At 43.4% G+C, this 15,076-nt stretch overlaps 1 protein-coding gene across 3 annotated transcripts in view; it reads right to left on the bottom strand.

Moving 5' to 3' along the window:
* MYO3B (myosin IIIB) overlaps positions 1-15,076 on the bottom strand; it is a 545,106-nt gene that overhangs the window by 441,716 nt on the left and 88,314 nt on the right. For all 3 annotated transcript variants that reach the window (XM_058664616.1, XM_058664615.1, XM_058664617.1), the window contains one exon: positions 4,094-4,239. In XM_058664616.1, the coding sequence (XP_058520599.1) occupies positions 4,094-4,239 (146 nt within the window). The remainder of the gene's footprint in view (positions 1-4,093; positions 4,240-15,076) is intronic.

Below are 15,076 nucleotides of genomic sequence, written 5' to 3'. Positions count from 1 at the left end.
AAAAAATCCCGTGCAGGTCATCTGAAAGATCCTTCTAAGTCTTGGGTATTTAAAGGAGTCCTCAGGAAAAAGTCATGAGAAGGTCAAAAGCACTAATGTTCAGAGAAATGGTTTTTGTTCCTCTCATCTCTTCTAATTCCTGGAGAAAAACAGCAGCAACCAGAGCAGCGACAGAGAAGGGTGACTTTTTTGGAGCAAAGGCATTAGACAAGATGACACAGGCTGACAGGCTCAGCAAATAGTGGATGCTCTGCCAATCAGCAGATAATTTCTCGGTGTTTGCAATGTAGGAAAGCTTTTGAGTCACACAGTGTTTAGAAGCCAGGTCACGATCACTTCGTGTATCATCTTCCAATGTGAAGGTCAAAACAAAAGAAGGTGGGTGGAAGCAGAGTGGGTAAGAGTAAAGAGACCTGTGTGATGGCAAATCAACCACATCCGGGCAGGTCTGGCTTCCTGCTTTGTGACAGTGTCCAGGGAACCTGTGTCATTATCAGTTTTGTTGACAACTGAAGTGCTTGTGTCCCAGGTAACTGGCACTTCATTAACTCCAAAGTCCTTGACAAGTCATGAAAGTCACTTCTTCCCTGCCTGGGTCAAGGTTCCCTTTGCTTTGTAAATTATTTGATGCACCTCCAGTACAGGAATGGTGGTAGGGAAGAGCTGGTGAGGAGAGCCAGAGGATCTGGCACACGCAGTATTGAGGGATCCCAGAGTACTCTGACAGGGACCTCATTACTTAATTTAAGAGAATTCTAGAAAACTTAAAATACTCATGTTGAAATGGAAAAAAAAAAAATCATTCTACAGCCAAACAGCTTCAAAGGTTTTGTATCACTACTTGTCATTTGTTTTTCTCCTTAGGATGACAGGGTGGAGAAAAATGAAACACAGGCAAATACTTAGAGGAACACTTTTTAAACATATGTAAATGCTGAATTTCTCCATTCCTCATCAAAGAGTTCTTCTGAGGGAAGGAGGTATTCAAAATTAGTATTCAAAATAGCATTCAAAATTCAGAAAATGTGGCCAACACTATGGTTGAGTAGGCAAAGTCTCCATCTACAGTCCTGACATTCCTTATGACTTCGCATCCAGCTCTCTGCTTACGGCCTAGGAAAGCAGTGAGACACAAGTTCTTGGGACTCTTAACCCACACAGGAGCCTCAGTTGAAGCTCCCGGCTCCTGGCCATTCTGACCATTTGGGGAATAAACTAATTAATAAAAGAGTCCTCTCTTTTTCTCTGTTTCTTCTTCCTTCTATGTAACTGCCTTTCAAATACAAATAAAATAAATCTTTTAAAAAATTTTAGGTAGTATAAATATCACCTATGTGCATGCATGTACACACACCAGGTCAGTCCATAATTCTGCAAACACAACTGTGGCCAGGTACGCAGCTAGTTCCGGAACATGAGCTTGGAAGCCACTCCTCCCCACCACCTACGTGTTCATTCTTACCCACCTGTGACTCACACCGGTCACCTGAGAGGGGCAGTATTGCATTGTTGTGTAACCATTCCCCTCACAGGTTCCTATAAAGGCTCAGGATAAGGAAGGGCTCACTCTCTTGAGTGCTTCCTTTGCTCTGCCCCTCTGACTCAGCCTCCCCAGTTCCTCTGAGGACAGGTAGCCCCTGAGCATGGCCCCTGTGTGTCTGTATTCCCCATCCTCTGTTCACTGCTTGGGTGGGACAATGAAGATAGCACTGCCAAGATGTTTTATATTTCTAATTTGTGTACTATCAGGAGTTCCAGGAGAGGTGAGGCCTAGCAGTAGTAGAATGTGGGCAGAGAAGCCAGCTTTGTTAAGTATGTCCAGGTTGTTCGTTTCATGTCTCTTAGGATAACTTGTATTATTGGGGAAGCTAGGACAGAGGTCTTCACCTTAATGGATGGACTTGAGAGTAATAACCATTTGCTCCTCTTGGGATTACAATTGTTTAGATTCCATATGGACTTGTGATTTGCTATTTCTAGTGGGTCCTTTTATCACCAAGCCTGGTTAATAAAGACTCCTTAATAAACCTTAGACATGTCTGGTGTGATCTTGCTCACACCCTGCAACAACAGTACAATACTCATGGAGTGATTTTTTCCTATACATCACGCTATGGCTCTAAAGCCAACACGCTTTCCCTAGTCTTAGGAAGACAAATGCAGTACAGTACATGTGCCTGTGCCTGTGAAGCTCCTGTCCTTTCTGTCCAGGAATGTCGATCTGCCTGCCAAGGTTGTGACAACAGAAAATGTGGAGCACACATCATCTCTCTGGGAATCTGCTGAGTGGCATTTGCACACACACACCACAATGCCATCTGATCCACCAACTGCATGGGAACCACAACCGGAGAAGGGGCAGGTGAGGATACAAGGAAGACAGAAATTCAGCTTCAATGGAAGATGGGATGAGACTCATTTTCTAGCAGTTGTCCTATTTGTGAGATTCATTCTGTTCTGAGGCAGGCGACAGAGGCTTAATTATTTGTGACCAGAAGAGGTAAGTGGAGTGGGAGTATACTGATTATCAGAGATCAGAGGCTTGGCTGAACCCACATACAGGCTCTGCAGAGTCACTGGAGATGAAGGGTCTATTTAAACACACACACACACACACACAGTGCTTGGTAGCTGCCTCACATGCATTCATGCATTACCTTACAAAATTTTTGAATAGTCGCTCTGTGCACACATAGTAAAAAAAAGAAACAAACAAAAAAGATATACCAAGGTAGATGATCTCTTACCAAATCCATATCCATCATGCAAATCAGAAGGTACACATTAAGCCTATTATTGGGGAAATTATGTTGCCATAGTAAATAACTGATGAGGCAATAAACCATCTGTGAAAAAAATAAAAAATCAGGGTGCACACACACAAATCCTCACAGATATCATTTCTCATTTCCTGACATATTCCTATATACCATGTCGTTCTGGGTTTCGGCAATCTTCCGTCCTTTTGAAAACTCACCAGACAATTAATTTTAAAAGCCAGGAGCTTCATCTGCTCCTCTAATCACCATGACCTGTTTTTGTGTGTGGAACAGGCAAGAAGACTACCAGGACATGAGTGGGAGTCATTTTTGGAATGGCGGGTGGCGGCTCCTCACATCTGGATTAGGTAAAAATAAAATGATAACGTGATGATGATGAACGCCCCAGAGCCTCATCTGCATATAAATAGAACTCATCAGAAATGCAAATTGCAATCAGCAGAAATGTTTAAAGGCTGTGGTAGCTCTGTGATTGTGCAGATAAGGAAAGGGCAATAGTTGTATTGTTAACCGGTTAAATGGTTCCCAGCCTGCCCAGAGAGCCTCCCTTTGAAAGAACCATTTGCAAGGTACAAATTATCCATCAATCTCCACCACAGCAAGGACGGAGCCCCCACAGCTTCATTTTCTGAAAGGAGAGCTTTTAACTGGCCACCCAGAGCCAGAGTCCAATGAGAGACAAGCAACCAAACCTCTGGTACGATTCATGATGAATGCAGACAACAGAAAATATGCTTGCATTTAACTACCCTCCAAACACCCTCTTTCAGCACAACTTCCTATAGAAACGAAAATTAATGGATGGAAATTAATTTAGGATTGATGCAGTATTTTTCTGATAGATTTAGTGCTAGTCTGGGTGAGCGGGGATGGCGGGGGGAGAGGAGACAGAAATGTGGTAAACATTTTCTCCATTCTCCAATTTTTCTAAATACTGGAGCAAGTAGATAACCCAAAAAGAAAAAGACAAGTTTTAAAATACATATTACTTAACCCAAAATTGCATCTGCAATCCTCTCAGCAAAACACACACACACACACACACACACAAAAACAGTATCTCAGAAAAGTCAGAGTGCTGAAAACATCAACTGTTACAATACGGCCCTAACATTTCTTAGTCTGTGTTATCTTTCAGAAACATCCTCTTCCTCTCCCTCTCCCCTCTCCCCTTGTGTTTTTCCAAAAAGAAATATTTTGCCATCAGGCTTTCTCACGTTTGAAGAGAAATTGCTTACCAACTATTTATTATCCCTCTAACAAGCCTGCTTCACAATGCACTAATGAGTCAAGAGCGCCATCTTGTGTCCTACCTTGGAATCTTAAACAGTGTTTTCACAGGATGCATGTCAAAGAGGGGAGGGTCTCCATCCCCTAGTTCAATGGCTGTGATCCCCAAGGACCAGACGTCACAGCGAGCGTCATAGGAGGAGTCATACTGCTGCTCACAAGCAATGACCTATCAGACAGAAGCAGGACACAGCACATCAATCGCATGTTACCTCGGATGCCCTTGGCTGATGTTAAGATGTTAGAATGTTAGCTCCCTTCTTGGTTCTTTGGTTACCCTGTTATTGAATGAGGCATGTATTTTAGACCTCATTTGTGTATGACTAATGTGTCATATGATACACTCGTTAACTTTTTAAAATATGCCCATTCCATGCAACAACAACCAAAAAAAGGAAAAAAAAAGAAGAAAAAACAGGCACAGACTCTTTTAAGACTCAAACACAAAACAAGAGAATGTGTGGGGTGAATACCACAATGTCCCCACCCTGCTATCCTTTAAAGAAAGGCTTTGCCTGTATCTTTCATCTCCTGACTGGCTCCTAGATTCAATATTCAAAATCAAGAGGTAACTGTTCTCAAAGATGCTTGTCTCCTGCACCAAATCCATAGGCCTGTGCCCAGCTGAACAGAAAGACATTGCAAGTCTGATACAATTAACATAAAGTAAGAACCACCTGCCTATCCCTGCTTCCACCACTCACTTTCTCTAAGATCATCTGCTCCTCCTCAAATCCCACAGCTCATTTGCATTATGGTAGCAGCTGCCACTACAGGATGGCCAGGAGAACAACAGAACTGGAAAATGACTCTGGGCTTGCCATTGGATTGGGGAAGCATGAGAAATCTGCTATTACCAACTTTTTTAGTCAAACAAGGAAACTCCCTCCACTGGGACCATGGTTACTTTGCCAATGGGGCAAGGCAGTGGGCTGCGAAGAACCAAAGGAGGTGGGGCAACCAGCCGCCTATTGGACCTGAAATCCACCTCCCTAAATGACGCATTTATAAGGACAGATGGGAAACTTCAAAGGCTGGTGATCAAGCAATGCCAGCTGCAAGCACAGGGAAATCAGAATGATGGTGGGGCCCTCCTTGGCCTTCATAACGCCTTGGGTCTTCACACTGAATGAGATGAGCAGAGGAGCGCCAGCTTCCCTGGCTGCTGTGTGCTGAGAGTGAAGCTGTACAAGAGTCGGAGACAGGAAACATATAAAAACACTACTGCAAGCAATCCAGCTGAAATATAGGAGATAATGAGAAAGAGCCAGACTCTGGATGTAATTTTTGAAGGCAAAGTGCATCAGATTCATGGAATGGGCCTTCTAAACAAGAGGCCCTGAGGACGACTCCAAGGTTTCTGACTTGAACAACTGCCAAAATAGAATTGGCATTTACTGGGAGGAGGAAGACAAAAAGCAGTTGTTGCCAACTCAGGATGAAAAGCTTCATTAAGGACACACCAAGTCTCAACTGAGTAGGAAACCTGCAAATGGAGACTTATTTCAGTGTGGTAAGACTCATCCTGGACTTCAGACCTAGAGAATTCTAAGACAAAGGCAACAGTCTGAATGTACCCCTCCCCCCAAATTCGTGTGTTGGAAACGTCATCTCTCATGGAACAGTGTTGGGAGCTGGGGCCTCTGCAAGGTGTTTGCATGACAAAGGCTCCTTCCCCAAGAGGGGATCAATATAGCTATCAAAATGTCTGTGGTCCATTGCAAGCCTACACTCTTCTTCCTTCTGTCCTGTGAGGACACAGCGAGGAAACCCATACCACACACCAGAGATCTTAGACTTCCCAGGGACAATGCTATGAGGAAATCAATGTCCATCTCTTGTAAATTACCCACTGTCAGGTGTTCTGTTGGGTAGCAGCACAAAATGAACCAAGACAGTAAGAAAGATGGTGTTGCTGTTTAACTAATTATCTCATGGAGAGGCAGAGAAAGAGGAAGATAGACAGAGCCATTAACTCACTCCCTAAATGCCTGCAAAAGCCCTGGCAGGGCCAGACCAAAGCAGGGAGCTGAGAACTACAGCCAGGTACCCCACATGGGAGGTAGGAACTCCATTACTTGAATTATCACCACTGCCTCCCAGCCTCTGCATTAGCAGGAGCCTAATTCAGGAACTAGAGATGGAGATCAAACCTAGACATGCTAGCAAGCAGTGCAGGCATCTGCACTAAGCTTCCACGCCCACACTGTGTATGGTGTTATTATGGCAGTGCTAGGAAAATAGTCCACCCGCTCTCTTCAAGGCCCAGCTGATTAGACTGGCAAGGTCTGGCTAAACATGCCAGGCAACTTGCCCTAAAATGTCTGTTCTCATAATCGCCCTCTATCTGAACTGGAGAATGCTTTTCCCTGCACCTGGACTGACCCCAATCCCACTGTCTACCTAGAATATTCTATCATAGAATATCTTGTCAGACTTTTTACATGTTCTCTTCAAACTTAAAACTGAAGTTCAAATAATACTTACTGTAAAATCAGGCCAGTTCACTGCTCTGAAGACCCTACTTTCCTCACTCAAGCCAGATGAGAACCTACACTAAATCTTTTCAAAAAATATTTATCTACTTATTATTTGAAAGAGTTACAGAAAGAGGCAAAAAATGGTAAACAGAGAAATCATCCATTGGCTGGTTCACTCCCCAAAGTCTGCAACAACTAGAGCTGGGCCAGGCTGCAGCCAGGAGCCAGGACCCTCATCCTGGTCTCCAACATGGGTTACTGAATATTCTGACCATCTTCCTAGGCAAGTGGAATAGTTTGGACTTGAACTGACACCCATATGGAATACAGGTATTACAAGTGTTGGTTTAACCTGCTGTGCCAACAGTACTGGCCCTCTAAACTATTTTTAAAGGTCTCTTGAGGCTATTCAATCATTTTCAGAAGTGGCATTTTCAAAAGTGTGGGGTAAACATAACTTTAGACCTATCAGTCAGCAAATAGTTCATCGCTGTGATGGACATAGCAAAGAAAAGAAAAATATGATGCTATCCTTCCCCAAGGAAGCCATGGCCAATTGTTAAGTGAACTTGAAGTACTTAAATGACAAACCAAGGTAACTACAAGTTTCCCAAGTCAATGTATATCAATGTACACAATAAAGGATATGGGCTACAACTGCTTGGGGTGGTAGAGGGAAGCCATTGCTGCCTGAGCAAGATGAAGGAAAGTCTCTACAACCCACCACGGACAATTTCCGAGAATAATTTCAAGTCAACATCAAGTCATGTTGGATGGGGCACAGAAGGCAATTCCAAGAACAGTTTCTAATTTGGGAACAGAGATTCTAACATCTCAAGTTTTGTCATTACATACACAAAACACTTGCCAGTTGATACCTTTTTTTAAAAATTTATTTATTTTGGGGTAGAGCTCAGGACTACAACATGGAACCCATCAGTGAATGTCAGAAAAAGGAATGGATACTGCAAGGCTTGGTCATGATATCAACAAATACATGAGTGAATCAGGTCTGGAGGTAAAATCTGTCAGGGGTGGGGAGCATGTGGGCTCACATGTGGAACAGCAATCTCCATTGGCATACGCAATGTGGCTGGGAACAGGTCTGGTTAGGGAGCTAAGGGGACGCCCTGGCTGGGCTAGAATTCCTACTGGTGAACACAAGAACCACAACCGGGCATTGTTCTGGGATGGACATGGCTGGAATCTCCCTTGGCATGGGTGTGGACTGGGAAGGGCCAGACTGGGCTAGACTCCAGCACCCACTGGTACTTGTGAGAGTCAGGATGCGTACAGAATAGGCTGGGTTAGGTCTTGGCTCCACTGAACCATGTAAGAGCTGTGTCTGGGCATAAACCAGGTGTGGCTGCAACACCCAACAGTAAGAACTGGAAAGGGTATGGGCTGATTGGGCAAGGACACCGTTCTTGCTAGGACAAGATGTAGACAAAGTCTACCTGGGCCTCAGACCCACCAGTGTGTGCAAGATCTGCCACTGGGAGGAGACCAGATAAAGGAGCTTGGGGAACTCCTTTGTCAGGTTGCAATCCCTGCAGGTAAGAGCAAGAACTAAGGCAAGGAGCAGCCCAAATCAGACCACATTACAGTAATGGCCAGCATGCATGTGGGTCAGGTCAGGGGGTTGGCCAGGCTAGACCAATTCGTAACAGCCACTGGCATATTATGGGGTGCAGAAGCAGCCAGGTTGGGCCACAACATAAACCAGTTCACACTCAGGCTGACTAGGCCAGGCTAGGCTGCAGCGCCAGCCAGCACAAACTGGAACTCAGAGCAGATTGGATCAAACAAAGCTGAAGCACCCACTGAGGTGAGCCATGCCAGTCTGGGGTAGTCGATGCCAGAACCATGAGTCCCTGGGATGGAGGGACCCTTGGGCTCGCCTGTGAGGTGCGTGCTGGATCTGTGAGCCCCAGGGGTGGGGTGCCTTGAGGGGCCAGGGTCTTCTGGCCCAGGTCCTGGGGCCCATCTGTGTGCTGGGGGTTGGATTTGTGAGTCCCAGGTGTGGGGCAGGGTTCAGCAGGGCCTGGGTCATATGGCCTAGGACTTTCAGACCACATGTGAGGTGGATGCTGGACCCATGAGCCCTAGAGGTGAGGCATCCAGAGGGATCTGAGTATCCTGGCCCAGGTCATCAGGCCCATCTGTGTGGTGGGTGCAAGGTCCTTGAGCCCCGGGGGTGGGGTTCCGGAAAGTCCTAGGTCTCATGGTTCATGGCCTTGGGCCTGCATGCATGGTGGATGCTGGATTTGTGAGCCCCGGGGTGGGGGTTCCAGCTGGCTCAGGTTGCCTGACTTAGGTTCATGAGCCCACACAGGAGAACTGGTCCTCCTCGGTATAAAGACCATGGTGCTTATAGAGGACAAGGTAGCTCAATGGGGCCTGCAGAGGACATCTGGTACAACAGCAGAGAATGGAGAACAGAACATATGGACAACCCCACCAAATGATTACAGCAAATATCTGGGTGAATGAAGACTGTAAGGTTGACTGTGTTAGCCAACAGACATTGGAAGGGTTTCCTCATCCATAGGACAGTGAGATCGACAACATTTCAGAACTATCACATCCACCTGGGCAGAACCTTCAGATTGTGTGCCACATTGTGACCCTGGGTTGTTATCAGGTGGCCTTTCCCCATCCTCGGTATTGGGATTGTTGGGAGGCTGGGTATAGCCTATCCTCCATCTCCCCTTTCTCCCAAGAAATGGGAAGAAGAATTAGAAAGTTTGGAAACAATGATCACACCCACTTCTCCCTAACCCTAGATCCTTTCCACCCTAATCAACTATGTAAACATCATCTAGATATTTTTTAAAAATTAAGATTTATTTATTTTGATTGGAAAGGCAGATTTACAAAGAGAAGGAGAGACAGAGAGAAAGATCTTCCATGCGCTGGTTCACTCCCCAAGAAGCCACAATGACTGGAACTGAGTCAATCCGGAACCAGGAGCCTGGAGCTTCTTCTGGGTCTCCCACAGGGTACAAGTGTCCCAAGTCTTTAGACCATCCTCAACAGCTTTCCCAGGCCAGAAGCAGAGAGCTGAATGGGAAATGAGAGCAGCCAGAACACAACCAGAAGGAAACTCCAACTGAAGGTCGACACATCTTGGAAGTAGATTCCTTATCAATCTAACACCTAAGTCTGGAACTATTTCCTTAGGAGAAGGACTTTAATATAAAGTGCAAGTGAGTTAAGGATGCTTGGACAGTGGACTGGTCTTTGGTTCCCTAGCCCCCAGCAGAAGACAATCTTATTAAGATTTCTCTGAATCAGATATTATAATGATCAGCTTAGAAAGAACAGCAGCAACGGCAAGCAAGCACACCATTTGGACTTAGGTTTTCCAGATTCTAAAAGTCATAATAAAGGGGTACTAACAAACATTCATCTCCTTCCACCCCTCTATCCCCAGTGCCCCATCATTTCACACTCCTTCATTCACCTCTACTGCCCTGAGTCAACTCTCCATTTCAGGAGACTCACAGATCCCAAAACTCAGGGATGCTCAAGTCTCTAATGTAAAAGGGCCAAGTATTTGCAAATAATCCATGCACACCCTCCCATTTGCTTTAATCATCTCTAATCAGTTACTTACAGTAACTAACACAAAATAAATATGATATCAATAATTGTTATACTGTATTGTTCAGGGGATGACAGAAACTGTCTGCATATGGTCAGCACAGACATGTTCTTTTTGATCTGTGGTCGGTTGAATCTATGGAGGCAGAACCAGTGTATGGAGGGCTGACCACACACTCTTGACGATGAGCTTCTACATCCGTCATGGAAAATACCATGTCCACTGGCAACAGTAGAATGGGGAGGAGAGACTATATGGGGGAAAGAGTTCAACAGAAGACCTGCAGGACTTGGGCAGCACTTTAATATGGGAGGTAATTTCATATGGGACAAAGATTGATATTGGTTGACCACAATGATGGTGCCATTTACACAAAGAAAGAAGTCAGAAGTTTATTTGCTCAATAACAACTTTTCTGAACAGCAGCCCTAATGAGGTGTCAACCACTCACTCATGCATCAAGGCTTCTATTGATGTACAAAATGATAAAGTTGGAATGTGTGATCTCTACTCTCCCTTCTAGCTGTAAGAGCCTCTGACTTCATGAATTCCAAGTAAGCATTCTTGGGGTAGTCTCCCAAACTTAGAGGCTAATGTCTCCATTCAAACGATGTAGCCTGAGCAGTAGGTTATTCTGGGGACATGAATATAATGGCTGGAACCTGAAGGAGATTTTATTGCCAGTATTTTGTAGGTCATAAGGTCTCTGAAAAGATGCAGGTGCTGAGATAATGCTTCCACTAAGGAAGATGAGCTTCAGCAGTACAGCAATGGTTTGGAAGCTGGGTAATGGGGCATGTCCAGGTTCCTACCTTGAAATGCAAACTCAGGCCTTTTCTGATCCACTTAGGCTAAACTGGAGCTTATTTTAAAGAAAGGAAAACACTAACACCAGGATTATTCACAATATCTATGCACCGGTGGCCTTAGTGCTCGATTCCAACAGCCATTTTACCCATCTGTGAGTCTGAGCCTCTGAAATACTGGTCATTACCACCTTTGCTGCCAAAAGCGTTTCTTTCTAGAAGGGATTGAAGGAAAGAAACAATCTCTCAATAATGGTTTAGCTCAACAGGTCTCTGGAACAAAGTCTGGCAGTCGGCTTTCTTTGACGGCTGGGGAAATTTCTCTTCTGTCTTTGTCAGGCTAGCAAGTTCTGTTAGGAATTCCTTAAATTGACTACCACCAGTAACTCCCTCCTGTCAGGCAAACAACTCTTCCCCTACAGGAGTCATGGGTGAACAACTTAACAACACAACTGCTTTGATCCATTGTCAACTTGTGGTCTGTCCTGGGACATGGTCAGATGGTTTCTGTTGAAGACATAGGTCCCTTTGCTCAGCAGCCAGCTGGGGGACTGCAGAGACAAACAAACAAACAAACAAAAACAAAAAAAACTGTCTTGGCTCTTGAGTCATTCACTGAGAGACCTGCACCAGTGGCTGATTGGAAAACTCCAGTGCTGAGCACTGTTGATTTGGTTTGCCACCTCCTCATTAGGTGATTTTGGGAAAGTATTTAATCTTCTGGTACCTTTTCTTCTCAAAAGAGTTGAGCAACTCCATTTTCATGGGTTTCCTCATAAGACAGCATCTGAAAATGTTTGTTACTCAGCTTTTTCTCTGACACCAAAATGTTAAGTAGGACAATGAGTATGTTTTATTGGCATACGGCTAATATCTATATAATGTACTTTATTAAGATCTTGTCTATTTTCCAAAATATCTATAGGGAGCATGCATTATTTGTGTAATTTTAAGAAGTGTTATTTTGAATTTTTGTCTTCAAACTATAAACAGACATTTAAAAATCTGTCTTTACTTTCAAGAGGATGTTTCCTTCTTCGAGGATATTTGTTGACAACAACAGGCTGGCAAGTTTAAGGTTGTATCTCAATTATAAAACTAGATGCCCATGAGAAAAATACAAGAAAGAGGAAATTCCCTCCCCAAGCTATACCACTTTCAATTGCAAGCACAAGGCTGGAGTAGTACTTTGACTTTCTCAGGTCACCATGACCCATGAAATCCTCCCACAGTTACAGTTCCTTCCCTGCTGTCTAGAACATAAGCAGAGCTTACAGATGGGGCTCCTGAGATAGGGGATGAGAGTTCCTCTCTGCTTCCTGTACAAAGACTTGGAAACTAAGAACTTCAGAAAACAGTCTATCCCCATTTCAAGGTCTTCATTATCTGAAAAGAACATCTATATTAGAATGGATGTAAAGGTGATAAATATAGTCAACATGTGAACTCCTGGACTCAGAAAATCTGTATTTTCCCAAACAGGTATTAGCTTAAACAACTTATCAAATTATGTATCAAAGAGCTGCTGGGCTAAAATCTCTTTCAAAATGTTATTTCAACAAATGCTTTCAAGCAAGTATCTTATGTTGTGTTTTCATAAAAATAGCTGGATTAAAACTAAAAAAAAAGGTGTGATTTTTAGAACACTTAATTTTTCCACTGATATTCTGAAATGTCATTAAAAATGTAATTAGGTTTGCCTTCTGTTCTGATCTTTCACCTTACTAGAATCGATTGTGCAACTCAAAATTACAACCAAAGGTCAAGATTAAAATTTCGCTCCACACACAGGCAAATGCTGTTATCTCAATAGCTAAATTCAGCTAACTAAGAGGCAAGGCAAATAGACCTAAAGGTATTAATCCTTGGCTGACCTTGAGCCCAAAAGTGCAGGCAATAGACTGGCAAATAAGATGGGCTGAGAGGGAGGCAGGCAAACAGGATTCTTAATTATGCAGCAAAACTGACGATACTGATTATAAAGATTTCTAAAATAGAACTTCTCTGAAACTGGGAATTGCAGTTATAAATACTCCAGTGGCAAATATTTTTCCAACAGTTTTATATACAAACTGCTTAAAGTATCACAAGCTGAGATACTGAATCAACAAATGGAATCTCTCCCTTTAGACAAAATAAAACTTCAAGGGAGGATTGTTAAAAAATTTATTTATTTATTATTCCATGATACAGTTCCACTGACTTCAGGATTTCCTTCCCCTCCCCCACTGTCTTCCCCCAGGTCATTACAATAGTCTTCCCCCAGGTCATTACAATAGTATAGTCCTTCACAATCAGTCAGAAGCCATTCTGCTGTTTAAGTGTATCCTGATATTGTAGGCATTGACATGGCAGGGAGTCCAGGACCCTACTGTCAAGGCACATTCAACAGTTTTGTTGGGAGTCCATCTTTGATTTGGAAGTAGAGATGCACACTGCACTGTATCTTCACACCTGTATGTAACAGTCTGAACTACACAGTTACTATACATCCCCTTAAATGAAAATCCATACAACAAACTCAACAGAAAAAAAATAGAATATTTACAATACAACGAAGTTAAATAACATGCTACTGAATGACCAATGTGTTGCTGAAGAAATGAAAAAGAAAATCAAAGACCTTTTGAAGCAAATCATACTACTGTATGATCTATGAGCTAGTGAGGAAATCAATAAGAAAAACAAAACTTTTTTGAATGATTAAAAATAAAGACAAAAATATCAAACCCCCTGATGTAGCAAAACACAGTATTGAACGGGCTATTGATCTTATATTTTGCATGAAGGTTGCTTTATATCAAAGAGAACATAAGATATTTGTCCTTTTGGGATTGTTTCACTGAGCATCATGGTCTCTAGTTGGGACCATTTGATTGCAAATGGTAGGATTTCACTCATTTTAATGGCTGAGTAGTATTCCATGGAGTAGATGTACCACAGGCTTTTCCCCCCAAAGATTTATTTATTTGAAAGAGTTACAGTAAGAGAGATAAGGAGAGGGAGAAGAAGACACAGAGGGAAAAGGAGAGGGAGAGAGAGAAAGAAAAACTCCCCAAATGGCTGCAATGGCCAGGACCGGGCTAGGTAAAAGCCAAGATCCAAGGGCTTCATTCAGGTCTCTCACATAGGTGCAGGGACCCATATACTTGGGCCATCATTTGTTGATTTCCTAGGCACACTAGCAGGGAGCTGGGTCAGAAATAGAACAGTTGGAACTCAAACTGGCTTCCATATGAAATTCCAGTATCGCAGGCAGCTTAACATTACCCCATAATGCCAGACCCTAGAGCAGTTTTTTACAAAGAGAAATATGAGCCAGACAAATTGGAATTAGTGCTTTTCTTTGCTTTTAATTATATATTTACTTTAATTTTATCTGGAGGCAAAGAGACAGAGACAGAGACAGATAGAGAGACAGGGAGACCAAGAAAAAAAAGATCTACCTACTGGTTCACTATCGTACCTCTAACAGCCAGGGTGGGGCCAAGCCAAGGCCAGGAGTTCAGGTCCTCCAACATGAGTGGCAAGAACCCAAATACATGAGCCATCCATCACCTCCTGCCTTTGTTAACAGGAAGCTTCATCAGAGGCAGAGCCAAAACTCAAACTCTGCAATGTCCCAAGCACTGTCTTAACAGATGTGCAAAACAACCATCTCCAAACTGGTCGTTTTTGTTTCAGTTTGACTTGGAGTTCTTCTTTAATGTTCAAACAAAGGCTTGGGTTGAATCTATTTAGTACACTGGGTGTAAGGAGGACAGCTCTCCTGCTGGCAAGGCTACAATGTGTTTCCAGCTACACTGCAAGGCCCAGCAGAAAGTCTCTCTTATCACCTCATTGCTGCCTGACCACATTTTATGGACACTCGGTCACCTCTTTAATATTTCTTGGAATTCTCTCGAGGGTGTTGTTGTTTTTCTGCAAATGTGAAATGATTTCTGTAGCTGGCATAATATCTGAAACAGATTTTTATCAATCATGTTCTAGTGAAAGGGTCTTTGGCAATTTAAGACAATGAGATACAGCTAACCACACACAATAGTACAATTGAGCCTATACTACTCTCAAATGTCTTACTATGTGCCCACCTTTGTCCTGGAACTTATCCTA

Source organism: Ochotona princeps, chromosome 5 (assembly GCF_030435755.1).
Source record: "Ochotona princeps isolate mOchPri1 chromosome 5, mOchPri1.hap1, whole genome shotgun sequence".
Classification (NCBI taxonomy): Eukaryota; Metazoa; Chordata; class Mammalia; order Lagomorpha; family Ochotonidae; genus Ochotona; species Ochotona princeps.
This window is presented reverse-complemented; position numbering and strand designations above follow the sequence as displayed.